At 43.2% G+C, this 24796-nt stretch overlaps 1 protein-coding gene across 1 annotated transcript in view; it reads left to right on the top strand.

The window, feature by feature from the left end:
* Positions 1–24796, top strand: part of hiw (MYC binding protein highwire) — a 266470-nt gene that overhangs the window by 92706 nt on the left and 148968 nt on the right. The window contains exons 31-36 of the mRNA XM_050182883.3: positions 10667–10920; positions 13010–13249; positions 20313–20408; positions 22170–22265; positions 22638–22847; positions 23774–23905. Coding sequence (XP_050038840.1) covers positions 10667–10920; positions 13010–13249; positions 20313–20408; positions 22170–22265; positions 22638–22847; positions 23774–23905 — 1028 coding nt within the window. The remainder of the gene's footprint in view (positions 1–10666; positions 10921–13009; positions 13250–20312; positions 20409–22169; positions 22266–22637; positions 22848–23773; positions 23906–24796) is intronic.

Here is a 24796-nt window from a genome sequence, read left to right as displayed (position 1 = left end):
ATGATGAACCTGTGACCATTCTTGTGGTGGAAGGCTGTTAACCTCTGTTCAAGTTGCTAGGAGATAAAAATTTTGGGTAAAATGCTTGTATCTTACTTTATGACAGCATGACATGACCAAAATACAGGCTGAAGTACCATAGTCACATGTAAATATGTGTATAAGCACCATGTCACATGCTTTCTTGGCTATTTGCATAATTAAGACACTTTTCTTTTCCTGGTGAATTTGTTTCATGGACTCTCAATTATTTGGTCTTCCTGGCAAATTCCGCCAGGTCTCAATAATTCATGGAATACTTTATATCACCTTATATTAGTGTGCCTACTTATTCTATTTTTCTTGGATCCCCTGACTGCACCTTTACCAGAAGGTAGGTTTGATTTGTTTGTTGTATCATTACTGTGCTGTGAAAAGTGGTCAATGTATTTGGACTGAATTTCAATAATTTGGGCCCTGAATTTGTTGGCTAACTAAATTTTGGTTTTTATTACCAATTTGTCATTATGTGCAAGATTATTATAATTTCATTCAACCATAGAGACATCTATGGTATGCATGAAACATGGCAGAATGCGATTTGTTGAGGCTTTTCTGTTTTGCAGGTATTTCGGTATTTGTCTCATAAAATTTTCTGGTACTACTCAGATGAAATAAACCCAATTAAAATTTTTGTGTTGCAGCAGGTGTTTATAGTTGTACATTTTATCATTGTTAATGCAACACCCATATACCTTTGTATTGCAGTGTTCACACTGTGATTATGACTGTTTTAACGAACCTTACACTATCGAAGGAACTTGTAGCATAGCCGGGCCAGCATGAAGTGGCAAGAACAGAATGTACGTACATGCTTTGGAGCAAGACAAGTAAGAACCAACAATTATTATGAACTGCAGGGCATTTATATATTAACCCAGGAGAGAGAGAATGGGAAGAGAACAGAACCAGGTTAGAAAGAAAACTTCATGCTTGCGCAGTGTGTAGTGTGAACTATGATGCAGCAGCTGATACAACAGAATATATAGCACTATTGAGTTTTTATTCCTCACATGACAACATAGTGCAAGTAAATTAAAAAGTGAAGTCCAAAGCCAGGCAGGACATGCAGAAGGCAGTATGTGCATTTTTTTATGAGGAGTGATGTGCTTTTGTTTTGTTTTCAAAGACAAAGTCTAAGCAGTGATGATGAATATGAGCTGGACTTTTTCATCTCGACTATACTCGGGGACGACTTTCTGTGGCAGTGGAGAGAAAGCTACGGGGTGGGGGAGCTAACTGTTTAGTGTTACTATGCCAATGTAGTTCCCAATAAACTGGTTTTGGTTTCAGTGTCGGCATGACAGATACGCATTTGCTACAGTTAATTTCTTTGCATGTGCTCCGTGGTTGAGTGCGTTGAACCAGGATCACCGAGCATGCAGGCATATTGGCGTCTCCTTCCCTACACCTAATTTGTTTCTAACCACAATGAAGCCAATGGTTTGACTGGAGAACTCGGACCGACATATTAAATTACTTATTTATTTAGAAATACTGTAGCCCTCACTTGAGGGCCATTACAAGAGAGGAAGTGTCAAACTAAAAAGATAAATTTCAGCACCGGCAATACAACGTTATACAGCATTGTCAAACACAAATTACAGGGAGGATGAACAAGTATACACATTATACACAGAATAACAGTAAGCATGATCAATTCTTAATTATCCTGTTGCCTGTAATACAATTCTAGTTGAGTATAAAATTTGTTAACATTTTGTGCTGTTACACTGCAGTCCAGAAGGCAATTCCATATATTAATACATGAAGGAAAAAGAGAGAAACATTCAGTTGGACCATCGAGGTCATTGCTCTTGAGGTCAAGTGGGTGGTGTCCTCATTCCTGGACTCCACTGGCCAAGGCTGCTCGACGTACTTGCTGGACTAGAGCTTCTTGTCCCGCTAGGGTATCGCCGGTCAGGAGAACAAGTATTGAAAACCATCAATGCGTGTTTTATAAGGCTGTACACTAGCACTGTGGTTTAAATGCGCACTGTGTTTTAAAGGGGGGCGAATGTATATTTCTTTGTTTATTCTTATTTGGTTTCTGGTTATCTGGAAAAAGGATTTCATTCGTTGTTTTTCTCGTCAGGTTTCTAGCAGTTCCAAGTCGCAACATTTCAGCATGTGTGTTACAGAATTGGCTCTCCGATAACGCGAACAAACAAAACGCACAGCGGTTCTTCGAATTTTTTCGAGTTTTATCTCGCAAGTGCAGTTAGTGAGGGCTCCAAACTGGGGAGGCGTGCTCCAAAACAGGGCGAACAAATGTTTTATACGCAATTAGCTTCAGATGTGTTGGTGAATGCTGCAACTTTCTTTTGAAAAATAATAGTTTCCTGTAAGCCCTAGAGCAGACCTCCTCTACTTGGAGGTGCCAGCATAAGTCATGGTTAATGATCACCGCTAAGTACCTAAAGCTACGTACATTCAACAAAGAGTTGTCACCAATTTTATAGTCAAAGAAAGGCGCAGTTTTCTTTCTTATTATATGAGCAAACGTCGATTTCGAATAATTTATTTCCATTCCCCATTTTATGCACCAGTCATGTAAACCTTGGAGACATCGATTAATTTTCCTTTGGTCGGTTTTATCTGCCACTATCTGTTTGGGTTTTATCTATCTAACTATCTGTTGGGTTTTATCTGTCGAATAAAGCAAACAATCGTCGGCAAAAAGTTTTATTTTAACAGGTGATTCCAGAACACTGGAACTATCATTGATGTAAATCAAGAACAATAGCGGCCCCAATACTGACCTTTGTGGAACCCTAGACAAGACTTCTAGTGGATGAGACATAATGTTTTAATTGCGGACGGATTGTACACGACCACTCAAATAGTCTGCAATCCAGTTCACAATGTCTGGAGCAATACCTGCGTTCTGAATTTTAAAAAGCAATTTACAATGAGGTACTTTTTCAAAGGCCTTTGCAAAATCTATGCAGATGATGTCAATTTGTTCGCAGGCATCCAAAGCTAGATAAAAGTCATGAACCATCCCAACAAGTTGCGAAACAGTGGATAATCCGCTTCGGAATCCATCTTGTGACGAAAAGAAAAAGTTATTGGCTTCAAGGAAAAGAATGATATGCTTTGCTACTATGCTCCATAAGCTTACAAGTCATAGAGGTAAGTGACTTACCAACCGGGAAAACCGGGAATTCTCAGGGATATTGAGTAGTCTGGAAAAACTCACGGAAAACTCAGGGAATTTCTGCCTCTATCAGGGAAAGTTAGCTGTAATTTTATTGAAAGCGTCGAAAGTCGCGGTAATGCTGGCTCGAGTAACAGACAGGAATCGTAATGAATCGTCATTGGCGCCCTGTCGTCGGCTGGAGAGCTGCCAGTGTACAGTCAACGACCGACTTTCCGTATTCCCGATAATTTGGACGGCTTCGCGGCACCACCCCGTACCCCATAGAGTCAATGTATCAGAACGTCTGAAATTTCAGACGCAAGAACTCTTCTCCGTCCGATTTTCCGGACGTTTTGCCGTGACCGCAGGTCCGAAACGGCATTTATCAAAGCCACCACCGCTGCCATTTTGATTATCTCGCCGCCTCGAACCGGCGGTCTCGCTCGCAGATCCGCTGGCAGCCATATCCACCACTGCTACAACGCTAGGCCTAGCTGCTTCGACGTTCGCCATGAAGCTTCTTGCCGTTGGGTGCCGTGTTTTTTATTGAAAGAATTCGCTGCTGTCAGCAATGGCACGGACTCTGCCTATGTGGTACTCACAATTGGCTTAGATGCTTGGAAAGCACTGTGCGTTGCATAATGCCGGTTCCCGAAAGTCGGCTTCGCCTCTGTAGAGAAATGTTGAAGCATACCCAAAAGTAGTGCAGTGAAGCATAACATGCGTGGGAAGGGGCTATTGCCACGGGACGCAATATGTACCGTATTTTCGCGATTCTAAGCACCCCCCGATTCTAAGCACCCCACCTCTATTTTCGCGAAAAAAATTGGGAAGAAAGTTTGCATGCGAATCTAAGCACCCCCCTATTTGTTAAGAAGCGTGCGTAGCCAACGCCGCCAAGCGCCCTTGCTCACTCTGTCATCGAGCCAGAGCCGTCAGGGTCCCAAGGTGGCACGGCGTCCGCGGCGCAAGTACGCCATACAGCCGGACTGTAAGGACGTATGGCGAAAGCTACAGAAAGCGTCCCCATCAACCATCGCAAAGTGGATTTCGGACGCTTGGAAGCGGGTCCAAGTGGACGTTGTGGTCAAATCATTTAAGAACTGCTCGATCACAAACCACTTTGACGGAACGGAAGACGACCTGCTGTGGGATACCGAGAGCGGAAGTTCAAGCGGTGCGACGAACTCGAGTGCTAGTGAGAGTAACTGAGCATCCGACACAAACAGTGGGTTCACTGTGTGCACCGATTTTTCTTTTGAATGTTTGCAAAATAAAATGTTATTTCTTGCACCCGTCTCATCGTGATGTTGCAGCGAAAAGAGGGAGGAGGGGGGTCATTCTAAATTTTTCGAATCTAAGCACCCCCCTCACTTTGGGCATCGCGATCGTGAAAAAAAGGGGGTGCTTAGAATCGAGTAAATACGGTATTCCTCAATTATACACGCGTTCACCCGGTATTTCCTGTCACAGTACGAGCACCGATATTCCTAATGCGTGTACCGACAGGCCTTCAGAGCATTTTCGAATGTGCCTGTGGTGGTTTGAGCCCTTGAGGGCAGTAAATGACATGCATTTATTTGTTCCAACTGGCCGATTTTTGGCCATTTTTGCGGCCCCTAGGGAGTCAAAAAAATCGGGACGTGGACTGTGCAACTGACCAAGAAGTTGTTTCAAATGGTCCGTGGGGTGAACGAGTGGCAGAAGGAGGACAAGAACAGAAATGACCTACGCACTGAGGAATGAACTGGAAAGGAAGCCTGCTGCCACTGTTTTGAAGGAGCTTGAGCTCAAAAAACAGTGTTGGCTAATGCGGAGATGCAGGTGTCCCTCATCCAAACCAAAACAAACTCTTTAACGCTGTGAAACACAACCCTGAGATGTCGTGCGTGGGCTGAGAGTATGTCAGGACAGTTGAGGTTGACTTATGAGCTGTTGAGAGAGAATTTCAATTGTGACAAAGTTCGGGCCTCATACCACTGAGCTTGCTATCAGTTGATAGAAATAGCTCACATTCGAAAATATTTGCTTCTGTATGCATCTCTTCTTTGTATTTGAGAATGTCCGACTTGATTTGCAATTTTTTTTCGAAGACATATTATTTGCTGTGCATTTTACTAACCCCTCCCTTCTATTCTCTTTTTTGAATAACGTAAACACTACTCCTTAGTATACAAATTGGATTAAGTCGTTCTTTAAAATTTTTTTCATGTGCTTACTAGAGAGTGACAGCATCGGGCGATATAGTTTCAGCCTGTCTTGACATAAAACATAATTCTGCATCAATCAGGGAATTTTGCAAAGGCACTCAGGGAAATTCTGGAAAACTCAAGGAATTTGGAAATGTCAACTTGGTAGACACCCTGGATATGGGACGATAGTTGCTAATTTGATTTCGACTGCTGAATTTAGAAACCGGAATCCCAACACCGCTGCGCCAATCTTGAGGTAGTGAACTGGTTTCCAAGGATTTTCTAAAGATTATGGTTAGGTAAAATGACACCAATTCAGCATATCGCCGTAAAATTAACTTGGGATCCCGTCTGGCCCGCTTGCTTTCTTATCATCAAGCATAAGCAATTGCAGAAATATGCCTGCCTGAGTGATTTCTAGTGGGCGCATTGCGCAGGCGCCCAATTCACTGCGCTCATTGTTTCCTTGCTCTGTTCTCGTCTTTGTAAATACTGACTGGAAGAATACGTTGAAGTAGTCTGCTATTTGCGTCTTTTGTGTGATCATTTGAGATCCGCTTTTTATCTGGTGTATCTCTTCTTTTTTATCCCTTAAGTGCGTCCAAAACTTTTGTGGCGAAGACTTTAGGAACCCAGAAAGCGTTATGTTAAAGTACTTTTGCTTAGATTCCCGTAACGCTAATTTTAGTTGAGCACGCAAATTGGACACCTGGGCTGAGTTTTGTTTATTTTTGCGTAATCGTTTTATTCTGCATTTTAGGTGTATTATTTTCCGAGTTATCCATGGGCTATGCTGCTTCGTTTTTTTCATGCGGGTAGGAATAAATTTATCTACACAATGCTTGACGATTCCCTTGAAACGTTGCCACAATTTTCCTACAGATTCACTAGATGACGCAAGTTCAAATTCACTAAATGCTAAACTTAAGTTATCTGCTATTGTTGTATCGTCTTCCCGCGCTTAGTCCTTTATAAATTTAAAAGCAGGTGATCGCCGGCGACTGGGTATATCGATTGGTATATCGACGGATATCATTTTGTGGTTTGATATTCCTGGTTCAACTGACACACTATTAGCAGCTATTTTGCAAGATAGGAACACAAGGTCTAACAATGACTTCGAATATAAAGTTTCTCATGTATTTCCTTTAACAATTTGCCGTAAATTATGATAAATCATAATTTCCAGTAGTTTTTCAGCACTCAAAACTTCCATGTGTCCAGGCGAGAGAGTTTTCCAGTTTATAGGGGATAAATTAAAATCTCTAGTCATTATTAGCCTTATACTATTATTCAAATGAGTGCACAAAAAAGCGTTTAATTTGTCCAGGAACTCATGCGTGGTAGCAGGAGCCCTGTATATGCCTCCCACTATGAACGCAACGCCATTTAATAAGATTTTGCACCACATTGTTTCTGAAAGACTACAGTCTATTCTTTCGGCCCTAACTGATGATTTCACAATTACAGCTACACCCCCACCTCTTGAGCCCCTATCCCATCTGAACATTTTATACCCCGGAGGAACAACACAGTCATTTGGAACTAAACTATTCAACCATGTCTCTGTAATAATAACTACGTGTGGATTATGAGAGAGTAATATAGATTCAAGTTCTATGATCTTATTTGCAATACTCCCTGCATTCAACAAAAGAACATGTAGCTATGCGAGCTGCTGCGAACTGCGATATGCGAGATGCGAACTGCGAGCTGCCCTCCGGAGCAGTAGTTACAGAGAAGCAGTGCAATTTTGGGGCAGTTTTGTCCATGCTTTGTGCTATCTGCCAACGCTGTCCTCGTGCATGGTCCCAAATGTACCATTTGTCTTTTATTTTCAGTTTTTCATGGATCAATGAAACCTTCACTCCTTTAGCTCTTTCTGAAGCAGCACTTTCCCATAACTTCTTTCGAATTTCCGCCGTTTCTGGTGGATAGTCATTGCTGATGGAGTAGAAGGATCCCTTCAGTTTGTAGCAGTTTTTCATCACGTGCTCCTTTTTCTTATAGTCATAGAATCTCATGACAACCGGTCTTCTCCTTTTTCCTTCTTTAATCCTGCCTAGGCAATGTATTCTTTCTATCGTCTTTACCTCGATGCCGAACTTATCCTGAAATACCTCTTCTATGACTGCTTTATTCAAATCAATGTGTTTCGGAGGCACTTTCTTCAACACCAAAAATGAGAAGATTGTTGCGTCTGCTTCTGTTTTCGTAATCTACCAGTTTTTTGCTTGTAACCACACAGTATCCTCAAGAGAATCCATTCTGGCTTTTATTTCCTGGATACCATCTAGTACATCGGATACCTTGTTTATCTTTGCATTCCGTTGGTAGATCTGAACCTCAATGTCATTCAAACCACTATCAGCCGCGGTCTGGTTATCTAGTATCATCTGCAATAGTTGGGCGGTCGTTGGCCCAGGGTTTTCTTCAATATCACCCGATATTATAAGCAGTAACAACATCGACCAACAATCGACAACAGTCTGACAAAATCTATGAGGGCAAGACAGAACTAACAGAAAACGGTTGTTGCTACGGAAAGATGGAACTACATATCGAAAACGAACCTGCAAAAGCAGCCGTAGCAGCTTAGACATGCTGTCCACAGGCTGAGTGCCTAATACTGTTGGTGCCGATGACGTCGCTCCACAAGGCAGGTGATCCACCAATACGTAGGCAATAATTCTGTCGGCGAGATGATGTGGCAAGTGTGGCGTCCGGTCGGTGTTGCTTGAAGAAGCCAGAGCGAAAAAACATGGGAGGACCTGCAAAAGCAGCACTAGCGGCTTAGACATGCTGTCCACAGGCGGAATGCCGTGCCCTCTCCATGGACAATACCGTCCAACTCAGTATCATCCAGAAATGATGTGAATTTTGTCAGCGCTGCTGTTTGAGGGCATGCACTGATATGTAAACTCTTCCGGAGCTGAAAACTGGGCAGCACTGCGAACATGTGTAGCGTGCTTGCATAGTACGGGTACGGTATACCGAAAGAGCAGCAAGCACACACTGCGGCGTGAAGTAAAATCTCGTTTGGATCGCGTTGAGTTACGCTGGCCCCAAGGGGTATCGGTGGCCCACTGCCCATATGCTCTGCAGCTCGAAAAACGTATAGTGAAGCTCACATTGCAGAACCCATGAACCTGTGCTCAATCCCTACCCCTGACAGTTCTGATCTCTTTGATGAACATCGTACAGGGGTGCGGTCGTGTCTCACAATATTGCGTGGCGCAGGTTATATACTTCGGGTTAGCAGTCGTACTGCACTCGCTAAGTTGCTTGTTTACAGCATGAAGGTGTGTAAATCCCTGGATGGCTGAAAAATGCACGCTTTCTAAACATCTACACAATTAGCACTGGTTCTAAGGTTTAAAAATAAATGGTCACCTACCATTTGACTAGTAATCAGTGGTTCCTGACATTGTAAAACATTGATTTAGCTAACTTTGCCAAATGCCAACATTCTGAGCAGTGCTCAGACTGGTGGTTAAGCCATCCCACTGTCCTCCACTTTCCAATGTGCATTTTTTTGGCGATTTTTTAATTTTTTAATTTATTAAGTACTGCTAGCCTGAATTTCAGGCATTAAGCAGGAGTGGGTTACACTTCGGTACAAATGTACCTGAACAAGAAAAAAGCACACGTACAAACAAATGGGATTGGAGAAAAGCGACTGGTGTGCCAAGTATGGCACTGAATAATATAATTTTAAATGGCAAAATAGTGGATATATGAACACACATCATATCGCAATAGTAGATATATGAACACACATCGAGATGCATTAGACACGAGCATTGCTCAATGATTGACAATGTGAAGTAAAAAGAAAAAAAAAAAAGAAAAAAAAGAAAAGTATTTGGTTAGATGTGTTATACATGTCAATGCGATGTGATGAGTATAATGAAAACATACCTGTAAAAACATCAAAATAAAGAAAAGCAGGATATAAATGCGACGCTTTCATGGAACGTTGCTAGACCATTGGTGATAAGACACTATCATTTCACATCTTGAAGTGCGGCAGTGAAAGCGTCAACAGAAGAGCTCTCAATTACTTCTCTGTGCAAATGATTCCAATCACGGATGGTACGGGGGAAAAAAGAATTCATGTGTTAGTTCTGCAAGAAATTTTGCTAACTTTTTTTGAATGGAAAGAATGAGTGGGATGCTGCGTAAGAGGTTTCAAGTACGTATTTTTGTCGATTCCAAGGTCATCGTTGTAGTATATCATGTAGAATGTTTTTCGCCTTTCGCAGTACTCTCTTGTTTGTAGGGATTCTTAAAAAAAAATAATTAAATTATGGGGTTTTACGTGCCAAAACCACTTTCTGATTATGGGGCACGCCGTAGTGGGGGCTTCCGGAAATTTCGACCACCTGGGGTTCTTTAATGTGTACCTAAATCTAAGTACACGGGTGTTTTCGCATTTCGCCCCCATCGAAATGCGGCTGCCGTGGCCGGGATTCGATCCCGCGACCTCGTGCTCAGCAGCCCGACACCATAGCCACTGATCAACCGTGGCGGGTGTAGGGATTCTAGATTTGCGGAAATTAATAGAGCAGTTGGCGATGTTTTGCTGCTGTACGAATTAAAAATGAATCTAGCTGCCTTCCGCAGAATATTTTTTAGTTTCCTTATATTTGTATTTGTGTGCGGATCCCATACTGCCGCAGCGTATTCGAGTGTTGGCCTTATATTTGTTTTATAGGCCAAAAGTTTTACATCGCTTGAAGCTTTTGGAAGGGTTTGCCGTAAGTAGCCTAGTTGTCTCATGGCTTTCTTGTGTATGTAGGTGACAGGATCATTCCATCGAAGATCAGATGTAATAATTACCCCTAGGTATTTGTAACTTGAAACTACAGACAGATGTGTTACCGCTGATACTATAAGTGAAAGTGAGTGGATTCATCTTACACGTAAGTGTCATTGCTACCGTTTTGCTGGGGTTTATTTGCATGTGCCACAAAGTACACCAATTTGTAATCTGGGTTTAAGATTTGTTAAGAGAAACGTGGTCATCAGAACTGTGGATTTCGTTATATAGAATGCAATCATCTGCAAATAAGTGGATTTTTACTGGTATGTCTAGAGCAATGTCGTTTATGAAGATGAAAAAGAATAACGGCCCAGGAACAGAACCTTTGGGGATACCTGAATGAACGTAGGCAGAATCTGAACTGACATCGTCGATGGACACTGATTGCTGCTTTGATGATGATTGATGATGAGTTCCTACTTCCTTGACTTTTTAAATACTGACAGGAACTCCCATTTTTAATTGCAGCTCTGTCCAAGAAGGTGCAGCCTGAGTCATCGCGAATGGCTGAGTGCGTGGCGGACACTCGGAGCCTTCTAAGCTGCATCCTCTCAGGAGGCAGTGGCCTGCCAGAGGATGCTGAGGGCCTTCTTGGGCAAGGGGCTCTTATGCAGGCAACACTGCTGGAGGAATGCGAAGCTGCCTTCATGGCCTGCTACCATACCTTCTACCCAAGCACCACACTCAAGTGGCGTGGCCTCTGTGAGCTTCTTGTTGAACCTGTGAGTGGACCTGACATTTTCATCCTTTTGCTATTTTCAGCCATGGTCAAAGTTACCCAAAGCTGTCTTTCGCATCACTAATCATACTGTGCTATAGTGCCACTGCTGCCACCATGTCGTGTGACAGATTTGGTAGACAATGTGATATCAGGAAAGATATTTATTGTGGTCCGAACAACTGCTAGTCCTAAATGTAGCTCTGAACTTGGCCCAGTCGTTCCAGAACACATGTACTCATGCCTAGCTACCTGGTTGGTGATAATGTCCAGCATGGTGATTGCAACAATATTGATCCATTACTTGTATGTCAAAGAACCCCAGGTGGTCAAAATTAATCTGGAGTCCCCCCACTATGGCGGGCCTCATAATAATATTGTGGTTTTGGCACGTAACACCCCAGATTTTTTTTTTTTTCACATATGACGTGTAACATTTCACTGTGTGCCACTATTGTAATGTGTACCACTGTTATCAGTCCATAGTTTGAGATGTACTTCCCTCTTTTATCTGAACCTTTGGCCTTGTATCAGAGTAAATGGTCTGGATAAGAGGCATACAGTAAAACCTTGCTTATATGTACCCATTTAATAAGTAATTTGGGTTTAAATATAGTCGCGATGAATCCCCAGTCCTGTTGCCATTGAACCTAATGTATTGGCCGACTGCTTAAGCCTTAGTTGCTTAATGCATGCCAAACGGTTAGTGCATAGTACTTACTTTATTTTTTGGCACATACAAGTGTGATATTGGTGAAATGTCATGTATGCAGACCATAGATAGTGAAATCGCAGTGCACAGATCTTTCCTGGACTGCAGTTGCCAACGATAGTGACGTCAAAACATAGTATCCACGATGTGTTTCCTGCTTCCACGTTGTCGTCATTGATGACGATGAGGATGATGACCCTTAGGTATCCGACGCAGCTAGTGTGTTGACTATCATGAGAGTGGTTGCAGAGAAGTGGGGTGCGATGGAAAAACTGACTTGCGGCCTTGCTGAGTTTGAAGATACCACTGTAGCTGCAAGGCTGCCATAGCGGCACGTGAAAATCGCAGATTTTTTTGCTGCCTGCTCGCAAATAAAACCTGTCTGCATGTGTGTCTTTGAGAGAGAATTAGCATGTTTTCTTTTTTCTTTTTGTTCCGTAAGCTTATAGCTGCTCATCTGTTATTGTTGGTTAATTAGTACATCGTTTAGTGCATACCTGATCCATGTTCCTCGCCAACTACATATTAATGAGGTTTTACTGTACTTGGCAAGAGTGCTTCTCAAGGTCCAAATACACAAGACTGTATGGATCAATTATGCCCTCATTACAGGCCAGCCTAGACTTGATGTTGCAATATCATGCATACTGTCATTTTCTTGCACTTTCTTAACTTTTGTTAAAGCTATGTGGAATTAGAATGACTGTAACATTACACATAAAATGGTATTTATTAACACTGGTTAAGTGATGTAGTTTAACTTGTTGACAAGTGCACTTTTTCTGTCAATGTTACTACCACATTATATCCAGATCTATAACTTATTTTATAAAAATGTTCACTATCTAAAATTACTAACTCTGCATGATTAAAATGACCTGTTTTCTACCTTTCATCATCTAGAACCTGCATCTTCCTTGGCAGGACAAAGCAGTATCTATGAAAAGCTTGCACTATTTAAAATCTATCTGTGTTACTACAGGACTCTCTATGCATATTATGTCCATCTGCATTCTCTTAACTTTCTGACGGAAAACCAAGCGTTTAGTTAGCAAGGAAAAGGCAGTTAATTTGAAAGAATTGAAATTACTTTACTTTGTGGAAACCTTAATTTCTGCAATTCACATACCTTTCATATAAACAGATTTAATACAATCAAGGAAGTGCCAAAGAAAAATTAGGCCATTGTGTTACATCCAACGCACCTCTTAGGGGCACACACCCCGCATGGAGCTTGGTAATGGGCTCGTCTCCCTTGTTTGGCTCCTTTAGATGACAGCCTCTATTCCCCTCTCCATTGGGCATAGGTAATTATTTCACTGCCTAATTGACAATTTCACTTGCGCAACCTCACTGCTGTTGCCCACTCATCTCTTTGCAGGCCCGGTGCAGCAGTCAAGACTTTGGTGACCGACTTCTGGCGGCTGTTCTGTCTTCACTCTGTTCCCCTGCTGCTCAGCTGACCTGCCTGCTACCACCTAGCTTGGACAGAGAGACTCGGCCCTGCATTGAGGGGCCTTGTTCCCCAGAGAGCCCAAGCACTGGAACCCAGCTTCCTGATGTTGCTGACTCATCCACTGTGTACCCCTTGCTTGTTGAAGTGGTTGCACGAAAGACACTGGTGGGTGCAGTTGACTGCAAGCTTTCTCAAATGTCTTGTCATTCATATCGCTTTCGGTTCGTCTTTTAGGCATGTGCAATTATTCGGAATGTTTGAATAATGAATCAAATATTGTCGTTTTTCATTCAGTCCTCAAATTGAGTAGTCACCACTTGAAGATGTGAATAATTTTCTTATACTTTCCATTGTTGACTGCATGCAGTCAAGCATGAACTTGAAGCAAAAATGCGATAACTTTCATCTCAACCACTGTATACAAAACATACGAGAGTGTGATACATCGCTCGTGCAGCCAGACTTTTCAGGCTAAACACGGTCACTCGCAATAAAGTGTTGTTTAGACGTGACACTCAGCAGTTGCTATTTTTGGGTGTTATTTATAAAAGCAGGACCTATGGATTTGGAATAAATCAGAATACCTTTCATTGCAACATACTTTATACAATGGCGACACCATCTGCCTAGACCATTCAAACAAGTGAAAAGTGCTTTTCTTTTTCACTCTACCATTAGTGCAGACAACGTGCACATCTGGTTTGGTTGCAAATATATACACAGTTATTAAACAGGTCAACAACATTACCTTTGAAAACATTATGTAATATGTTTTTATTCAAAATACTCACAGGCTCCAAATAGGAGTATTGTGTGAGGGGGCCATGTACAGAAAATGAAGGACACAAAAAAGCAGCTCATGCATCATTATACAATGGGTAACAGTTTCACAGGATGCAGATAAGTAAGGACAAGTGTAAAGCTACAAATATAAGGCCACAAAAGTATTACACAGTATGTGCAATCTCTGTAGGAACATTGAAATGGTGGCTAAAGGGGCGATTAACAAAGTACAAGGCAGTGAATAAAACAGCTAACAAAACCAGAGCAGTACTTGGTCTTTGAAGACTGCAGAGTCATAAATGGCAACAATGCGATCAGGAAGATCGTTCCAGTAGCTTATGGCACGCGGAAGCACTGATGAATTAGTTAAAAGCCGTGGTTCGGCCAAATATGCGCATAAAGCTGTGACTATTACAAAGACGACGGGATGTACGATGTGGTTCGGTAAGGGGAAGGCTAGTAGGATGCTTACTGTGAATTATTTTGTGGAAAAGACAGCAAAGTGACCTTCCTTCGCAGCTCTAGTGTCAGGAGTGATAGCGAGAACTTCAGGTTAGAAACGCTAGTCTGTCGGTCATATTTCCTGGTTATAAAACATACCACGCAGTTCTGAATTCGTTCTAGTGATTGTATTAGATAAGCCTGATGCGGTCACCATATGGGCGAGGCGAATTCAAGTTGAGGACGAACAAAAGTCTGATGGGCTAGTTTTCGAGTGGTTAACGGGGCATCTCAAAGATTACGTTTCAGATAGCCAAGAGTATGCGATGCTTTGGCGGTGATGTTATTAGTGTGAGTCTTCCAACAAAAATTGGTAGTGAGATGTACGCCAAAGTACTTGTACGAAGTCGCATGCGCACAAGGGTTAGAATTTAGTGAGTATGGGAAGGCTGAAGGCGTCATTTTGCGGATAAAAGTCACAGTTCTGAATTTGTGAGGATTCAGCGTCATTTGCCACGATGAGCACCAGTTAGTGATTTGGTCTAAGTCGTTCTGAAGTTCAAGGTGTTCAGAGGGTGAGCTAATTTTCTGATATATTATGCAGTCGTCTGCGAAAAGTCTAATGGTTGAAGTAATGTTAGATGGCAGGTCATTCATGTAGATTAAAAACAGTAATGGACCCAAGACGCTGCCCTGGGGAACACCGGAGGAGATGTCAGTTAAATCGGATGAATATCCGTCAACGACGGTGAACTGCTTACGTAATGACAGGTAATTACGCAACCATGAGATCGTTGAAGAATGTAAGTGCAATGACGAATAATTATGTAATAATGGATGACAGTGTATGCTCTGAAGAGCCCTGAGTTTGCGAACAATCTCTTTAGTTGTTCCTAATTCCCCCTTTCTGCTTTTAATAAAGCATGCTTCATGATGTGCAGTGTAATGACAAAAACCTTCCATCGCTGTGAATACAATTAAGTTGAAGGCTGTGCATTATTCACAAACTATTAAAAAAAAATTGGAGGACGCTTAAGCTTCGCCTTCAAAAGTGGAACGCGATACTGTTATCGCACCCCGTTCGGACCGCCTACTCAAACAATCTACACCAGCCAAACGTCGCAGTCGGCATGAACAGCCGGGCCGCGACGAGCCATGAAGGCGGATGCGATCATGGGGCGAGTGGCGCGCCACGTGTCGGGGCAGTGCCGTACATTGCGAGGAGGGAGTCATCTGTGTTTGCCGCAAGATGGCTCTGCGTGTGCGCAGAGCGCAGAAGAAACGTAGCGGAAACGCACTTCGCTACTCGTGAAACTGCGACTTCTGTAATTTACATGGTCATAATTACCGATATACACCGCAGTATAACTTTCTACGGCACATTTCTAAGGCAACACCGCAATCACTAGAGGTGGTTTTGTCCCACTCTGAATGATCGAACTCGTGGCTGAGTGGTAGCATCTCCGTCTCACACTCTGGAGACCCTGATTCGATTGCCACCACGCCATCTTGCAAGATGTTTTTTATTTATGAAGTGCCTTCCGGAATTTGTCGCTCACGGCCAACGCCGCCGACACCGACGCCGACGACACCGGTTTTTCTGTGACACGAGCTCCTTAACGCTGTCGCATTAAAACATATTCAGTACTTGATTTGATTCATGTCTGGCACTACAGTTAAACCTCACAATAACGAAATCGGTGGGGAGTGTGAAAAAAATTTGCTTTCACAATAATTTTGTTGTTGTGAAATGAGACAGCACATGTAGGTAATGCGCCACAGAATGAAACTTTACTGTCAAAATTCTGTTAGCTTACTTTGGCAAGCTTTGCTCGAGCACATAGAACTGCATTGCCAACAGTACAAAGTGTGCTGCATGCATCAATCAGCACTGATAGCACTGTTGTGGAGCAGTATTCTCTGTCGATTGCTTTCGCACATACAATCGCTTTTGTGAGACTGCATAACTCAGTACTGGACACAGAGCAACAGTGTTCCACGGATGCGCCAGCATTTCTCCAGCGCATGCTGTCACCTGAAGACGCCGACGCGTCCAGTGTCGAGTGGGAAAGTGATCGTATCTCATATACCCAAAGGCACTTGATCAAGATTACGGCCCCTTCGCTCAAATCTATGTCCGGCGCTGAATCCTCATGGGATGCCTGTTGGGTGGCACCAAAACCAGCGTTCTTGAAGCAAGGGATGCGTATTCCTAGACGATTGCTCAATCACGGCCGAATGCGTGGCACTCCATGTTGCGACCACCATCTCAAGCACCATAAGCAATTCCACATCGATGGGACATGGATTTCTTTGCTTTTGCTGCATTTTTCTTAACAGCGCGCACATTATGCACTGCACTAGATGTGCAAAAACCGTTATCACATGCTGGTAGCAACATGCATGCCACTTCAAATGGGCAATCAACAAACAAGATGGCAGCCATGATGTGTTTCCAGCGCACGTGATCGCTTCTGGTGCTTGGCTGTTCTTGTGAACAAAAATGGTGGCGCCTACGCAAGTGTAATGTGATGGTATTTTATGCAATTTTAGTGCAAAGCAAATGCATTTCAGCACATTTAGGAGCCTGCTAGCCTTGCACGAATATGTAATATGCGGGGTTACGTTCCAGGGAATGTCATTGATGCGGGATTGTAGTACAGTGACATTTCTTTGTTGAGAGGTGCAAAATGCATTGAATCTTATGGGCATTCACCGGGGAATTGAAGATATTTCGTTGTCGTGTAAATTTCGTTGTCACAGCAGTTCGTTATTGCGAGTTTCGACTGGATTTGGTTTATATTTGATTTGGATCTGGCATTATTTGATTTGTGTTTTATTAATTGTCAAAAATGTCTATTTGCGCACCCCTATTTATCTTAGTAGATTTGTTTAGTGCCAAGCAAAACAGTTTTCTGTAACAATGGCTCATGTGCTGTAGCATTCCTGCTGCTGAGCACAATGTTGTTGATTTGATTCCTCTGAAGTGCAAGAGTGATCATATAGCATGCTTTCTGTGTGCATTATAAAACCTTGCGTTGAAAAAAATTAATCCCGGAGCCCATCACAGTGGCATTCTTCATAGCAAGGTTGTGGCTCTTGGATGTAAAACCTGACGAATTTTAACCCTTTCAGGGTCGATTTTTTTCGGCATATGTTACTGCCTAGGGTTGATTTTTTTATTGCAGATTTAAATTCTTTAGAGGGACCTATCTCGAAAAAGAAAATTACCGTAGTTTTTCTAGGTTGACCGTAAAGTGAGAAAAATATATTTTGCATTGGTATATATGTAGTGTTTATTCATGAATAACAACAATAAAATAGGAAATGAGCTTATAAGAATTAAAGAATTGTTGCATTGTTATACACTTAGTTCGAAGGCTTAGAAAAATGCACACACGAGAATATTTCGCAAGTCTCAAATGTTCCTTCTCTTACACTAATATTTACGTCCACAGCCTAATCGAACTGCATAGGTGAGCGCACTCAAGAAAACTGTGTGGTTGTGCGTCCATCAGAAAAGCAAAACGTCTGACAAACTTCCGCTAATCCTTCATCTTATCACCAACCAGAGGCAATTAGTTTTCATGAGTCTCAAAAAGAAAAAATAAATAGAAAAGAAGGAGAAAGGAAACGCATGCACGCCGGCATCCTTCGTATGCACACCTCTGTGAGCAACAAATGAGCGATTAACACGCGGTCACCCTTTGAGCGATTAGTAATGAGATTTTGTGAGCGTAAGAAGCCCAAACTGCCCGCTGAACAAAACCCGAACTAACCGCCATGCACCCGCACGTGCACCAATGTGCGAGCAGTAATATATAGACGTGCCGGAGCAAACAAACCATGCAAGAAAACAGAGGGAAAGAGGTGCGAGAAAAAAATTTCCTGTATCCCTGCATAGTGGCAGCACATGCCAGGCAAGAAAAAGTTAGGAAATTGGTGCACTTTTTAAACGTACAGACGGCGCCATAAATATACGACATTGACCATTTTGGGCTTGTTCTTGGTGCAGTATATTTACGTCATTCACCCTGAAAGGGTTACGAAAAGAAAATGTTCCTTTAACCATACTGCTTCAGGGAAGAGACTACGCTGTGTGGAGTACTTCATGCTGCTTGCCAAGGTTTTATTGTTTGTTATTGTTTGTGACAAAACAGCAACAGCATATTACCGTATTTACTTGCATAATGAACACACTTCTTTCCCCGAAAAATATGCATAAAGTTGGGGGCTGTGTTCATTATGCGGGTAAAAATTTTCAGCAATTTTTCTTTCCGCAGCCGCCTCTAAAGAAGTCAGCTTCGCCCGGAATGGGAAGCATTGATTGCGACAGCAAATGTGTAGACAGCTACACGAAGTAAGGATAATAGCTTCATCAGCTGTCTAAACTTGCAAACATACGCTTCAACGCAAACTGAGTGGAAAGAATGCGGCATGCACAAAGGTATGAGCCGCCATTGACTCAGCTCCCAATGCAGATCGCTTGGAAGATAGGGCACGGCGCGGTCGCACAATGCGCAGTTGCTGCCGGAGTAAAACACTGCAACCCCTCCCTGCCCTTTTCCCGGCGCCGTGCACGCGATAGAAGACGACGTGTTTCCTTCCCTCTTTCCTCCCTTTTACATGAGAGATTGAAGCGCGATCGTTGGCGCCACTCGGGCGTGGTTGTGCAATGCGCAGTTGCTGCAAGAGTACAAAGCCACCGTTCCTACCCTCTACCCTGGGGCCTTTTGCATGACGAAAGATGGCACGCGAGATTAAGCCACGATCGTTGCCTTCCCTCGTGCGCTTTCACTTGCACATACACCACACGGCGCGCGGCGATGTCGACGACGGCAAAATGTGCCTGGAAGCCTCCATATAGTTGCTATCGCAATAAGAGTAGGAGACATGGTATGATTCGGCGTCTGACACAGCGTTGGATAGAATTGCACCCGCCGAAAGCCATATCAGACGCCAAATCATACCGTGTGTCTCGTACTTCACGGCAGCAAGTTCTGGGTGCGATCATTATGTGAGAAAAATAAACACACTTCTTGATTGAAAACTTTGGGGCTGCTTTCACTATGCGAGTAAATACGGTATAACACATGACATTACAGAGTATAGTTATTTGTATTTAAAAGGAATGCCCATTTAATGTTTTCAAGCAATATGCTGTTTTTAACATGTCTGAAAGGCCTTAGCAAACTACAGAGCAAGGATCAGCAATAAAATTGATGTCTACCGGAATCTTTCAGTAATTTCTGATGGCAACTTGAATAACAACCATGGAGGCTTACCCAAAATTTCATACGAAGTCCAAAGAAAGATGAACACTTGGGTATCCCCTGTCTGTTTAAGGGAAGAATGACCAATTTTTCTCCTATTTTCTTCTCTAGCAACAGTCATGATCAGTTCATTTTTCAAGAGTGCATATGTAGCAGAACAAATAATCTTTAGTCTTCAATATGAAATGGATAAACTTCAGTGCTTGCATGGCTTGCGACACAAATAGACTCACACTAATGCTTCCTTCTCTCCAGAGCCTAAAAACTTCCACATAATGCCTTCATGAAAAGCTAAATGAAAGTTTAGCTTATTACAAAATGCCTGTGTGCCGTAAACCTTTGCAACTGAGTCATAGCGCTTACACGAATAAAGGGCTTGGTGGTGTTAAGAGTGGCTCAGTGGAAATTCTCGTGCAAAAAAAAAGAAAAACATTATATACTTCTTCATGGGTCTAAAAAAAAAATTGTTGCAAGTTAGCGCTTGTCTGTCTCCAGTCTTCTTTCACCATCCTTTGTCTGGTTGCGTGCTTTAAAGTTTTTTTGTCATGTCTTACCAACACGCCCAAACAGCCACATTATTGAACTATATTTCTCGTGGTGGTAGTGGTGTACAAACACGAAAAGCAGAACATTTCTGTTTTTGTCAGAGCAAGTACACTACTTCCAGATGCTGTTGTTTGGTGTTCTTTTTAGGCCCTTTGCTGATCTTACTATGTGAAAATCTTTTACAGAAGGAAGGATATCATACTGATAATTGCAGCTTCAGAGATGTCCTGGAGCGTCTGCTGAGTATCGTGATTGCCCCTGTACAGAGTGTACTGAAGCACGTAAGTGGAAAGGCTGGTTTCTCTCATCGTAAGCAAAACATACTGAAATACAGTCGACTCTCGATACAGCAGACCCTGATAATCTGTCAAAAAGAATTTGCAGTTACACCGGAAAGGCAAAGCACCGATGGGGATAGTGAATTAGTAGATGTATGAAGTAAGGATAGTAGTTTTATTGGCCGTGTAACCTTATAAACATTTGCTTACTAACCAAATTAATAATCATAGAATGTGTAAGCGTGACTCAATGAGGACCTAGAAAGAAACAGACACACGGAGACAGCGTTGTCTTTGCGTATCTGCTTCTTTCTACGTCCTTGTTCAGTTGCACTTGTACATTCTATCATGGATTCAAACCAACTAGCCCGCTAATGTGTTTTAACTAAATTAACCAGCACGGTGTCATGTGCGCACAGGTAAACATGAACACATCTCGCTCGATGACAGCGGAAACTGTCTGTGAAAACACTGGAGTTGGAAATCGCGGCAGCAGCAAGTGAATTGACCTTCATGCATGTCTTGCTTCAGCGTGAACGAAACGTCGAAAGCACAGCACATATGAAGCTACCGGCGCTATGTGAACTCTGCAAACATTGCAGATTGCTTTGAAGATGAGGCCCACGTGGGCGCGCACGTTAGCCACGTCGTAGAGCGCTTTCAAGACACACGAGCGCCGGCAAAGTGTCTCTTTGGTGTTTGCCGAAGGCGTCTGCTACGGTGTCCGCGATTCGCGTGGCCAATGCCCTAGTAGACACCGCGGTTGTCTCCACTCTAAGGAGCGGTGGGCGAGGAGGACATCAAGGCACCATAGCAGCCGCCGAAGAAGGACGCCCCTCCCTCACCTCACCCCCCTTTCGGGCGTCACAGGAGAAGGCACGCATCTGGGCCGCGTTCCTCGCTCGCACATGCCAGATTGAACCGCGTTCGCCGGTTCATAATCGTACGTAAATGACATTTCACCCTCACACGCTTTCACTCATGCGGAACCTCACAGCCACGCCGACGTTTACGCTGACGACAGAAATGTGCCTGGAGTGTCCATGTAGTTGCTATTGCAATAAAATGTCCGTTTTATCTGAATTCCATAATATCGAATCGACCTTCGTGCTGTCTCTCGCTTCAACATGAACTAAACGTCAAAAGCACAGTGCATACGAAGCTACCGGCACTGGCCACACTTCGTCCGCATCGCAGATCGCTTTGAAGACTAGGCCTGCGCGGGCACGCACTTTGTCCACGTTGCAGATAGAGTTCGCTTCTGTATGGCAGCCACGTCGTAAGCAGCAGCCGCCGGAGTAGAACCCTCTTCTCTTTTCCCTTACCGCCCCCATTGCCTCACGCGCGAAAAAAGACGGTGTGTTTCCGCCCCGCCTTCCTCCCTCCCTCGTGTGCGTGATATTGAGCCGTGATTGTCGGCTGACCCTCACAAGTCAGTTGTCAGCTCGTGTCGACCCGGCAAAAGTATGTTTTGTACACCCGATTTTGAAAAAAATTTCTGCTAATTTTCAGTCCAGTCTGCTGTAGCCGATAGTCTGTTGTAGCGCGGTCCATTAAAAGCGACTTTCGTTGCATAAATAAAATAGGTAGAACAAACTAAGGCTGAAATATGGTCCATTATATCTCAGAGTCTGTTGTATTATTGGTCTGTTGTAACAAGCATAGACTGTACTGGCTTCACATAGATGTCTTAACTATGAAATTTGCACTCCTTTGTTGGTTTTTTTTGACATACTGCTTCTTTGTAATTACTTTCTTACACAGGAGGCAGAAAAACCATCAGTGAAGCTTGTGTCCAGTACCTGTGCTTTTCTTTCTGCTGTGGTTGCTGAACTTTCATCTCAGACTATAGGTTGTGCGGTGAGTTGCACACTTTATTTCAATTTGTTTTGCTTGCCAGGTGTGTGTGTGGTTAGCACAAGCTATGATGAAAGTATGAATGCGTGTGAAACATTGCCGAATACTTCAGATTGCAGGAAAGCTTCTTAGTATAGTTCAGGCGTTTCCCTTATTTCTTCTGTTTTTTTACAAGGGTACAGGGGAAGCTCTTTTTTTGGTCACATGGGTTTCTCTTAAATGTATTCAGGAGATGGGTACTTATAATTTCTGTTTGCAGTGACTAAGTTACAATAACCAAGGGGTCAGTCATTGTAATATTGCAATTTTTTTAATTTAACAAATAAATTTTATCCATGCTGTGCTGCAACTGCAAATTGCTGACTTATTTTTCAGGTGGATGTACAGCGCACCAGCAGGCAAGCACTGCACTGCACTCCGTCACGATTCTCACGAGTCTGCCAGAACCGAACATGGAACACTGGAAATGGTTCTCCGGATGCCATCTGCTTCAGCGTCGATAGACCTGGAGTGCTTATTGCTGGTGCTTGCATCTATGGTGGAATTGGCAATGAATGGCAGTACGAATTCGAACTCCTTGATGATGTGAGTGTCGCTGAGGAATCAATTAAGGCATCTGTTCTTTATATCACAACACCAGTAGCACAGATTGCAAATTATTTGTTTCATATTATAAACATTGTATGCTATGAGTGTTGAGTGCAAGTAGAACTTGATTCTGAGATCAAGATGTCTTGTGATATGATTTGTCTGATGCAACCCAAGATACACCGATGCACTCAGCCTGTTAAGGTTGCCCATGCATGAGCATATCACTGCTGTGTCTGCACACGAGCATATTGCATCTGGTAATTTCTACTGGGCCCACGTGCCAGTGCACTTGGATAGCAGAATCATGTTCTGTATCTACTTTTGGAGTGAATAACATGGCAGTAGACACCCTACAGAACTAGTACAGCATAACCTCGTTCATATGTTGTGGGGAAAAAAAAAAAACGAGAAAAAACATATTACAACCAGGAAAACGTACAACCTGAAGAAAAAAAAAGAAAAATTACCAGAATCTATTTGGACGCCCACACAGAATAAAACGCACAAAACCAGAGAGCAGTGGGAGACCTCATTCCTCATCTGTGCACCGGAAGACCAACTTAAGGCAATCGAGCAGACCAAAGGTGCCACCAGGGCCCAAGGGCTTGAGGCCGTCATTGGGTGGAGAGGCCTAGGTCTCATAAATCTGCTGTACTAGAGTAAAGTTTATTCCTCCTTCTCCTGTACTGTAGTTGACATCTACGTAATGCAAAACATTGCGTGCATCATTGCAGTACTTGACACCAGCACTTGAAAAATTATGAATGGAAGCCAGCTCTACAGTGTATAGTGTTGTGTGTCCATTGATTGATTAGTAGTGTTTATTGGTGCAAGGGCCAGATGTGGCCAAAGAGTGTGTTGTGTGTCCAGTCACTGCTGTGCAGAATCACTTGTGCTGATCAGCTTGCCTGTGTTTGCAGAGCGGTGTTGGTGGGGAGCTTCCTCACATGCAACGATGGAAACAGATTAGTGAAGCTCAGGGCTCGTTTGGCCCGGAAGATTGCTACTCCGACGTGGCAGAAGTGAAGTTTGACCGTCCAATTCCCATCAAGGTTAGTTCTTGCTGCTGTGGCACTGTAGCTGGCCACAAGGCAATGTTTAAGTCCAGTAGAATTTCATTAATTTGAACTCCAAGGGATCCGAAAATTTCTTCGAATATGCTAGAGTTCAACCTAAAAAGCACCCCCTTTAAGTATAGCACCTGATCAATTGCACAGGACAGTGTAGAAACCCAAAACCATCTTTGGTTTCGTATTTTTCTTTCCTCCATCACTACACGACAATATGTGCCTGAAGGAGCCTAGGTTCCATACAAAGTTCAAGTGTAATGAGATCTCGCCTTCCGCGTCATCTGCTGTGGATGCGAGGGAAAACGTGTAAGAGTGAGCCAAGAAGGCTGGTGGCTTGATGCACGCTGTCCTCCCATGTTCCAAGTGTGGGAGATCACGTGATCGTGCACACGGTAGAAGGGGGGGGGGGGGGCCATAGCGTAGTGCGCGGTAATGTGAGCAAGCACGTGCAAGGGGACACTTTCCTAATCCTTTTAACCCAGTTGAAAAAACTGGGTTCGTGCTACTCTGCTTGCTCCGGTTTGGTCTTGGCTCCCTGCGCGTTTTTACTTATCATTTTTATGGCACGCAACATTACAGTAGCTAGTGACGTGTAGAACCTTCGCCGTTGGCTCAAGTTGTCTGACAAGTGGTCCCTGTGAGGGATAAATATTGTTCTAAATAGCCGTTTCACGGTTCTTGCAGTTAGAATTCACAGGAGTTGGCAGCAAACTTCAAAGCAGCTATGCCTAACATTGCTGCGGTGACCACGGCTGCCAGCAGACTGGTGTGCAATAGCACTGGTTCAAAGCTGTGAGATAATCAAAATGGCGGTGGTGGTGGTGGCTTTGATTAACACTGTTCAGGCGTGCGGTCAAAAAGCCTAGAAAATCG

This window comes from Dermacentor andersoni, chromosome 4 (assembly GCF_023375885.2).
Source record: "Dermacentor andersoni chromosome 4, qqDerAnde1_hic_scaffold, whole genome shotgun sequence".
Taxonomy (NCBI): Eukaryota; Metazoa; Arthropoda; class Arachnida; order Ixodida; family Ixodidae; genus Dermacentor; species Dermacentor andersoni.
The sequence above is the reverse complement of the archived record's forward strand: the minus strand, read 5'-3'. Positions and strand labels throughout refer to the sequence as shown.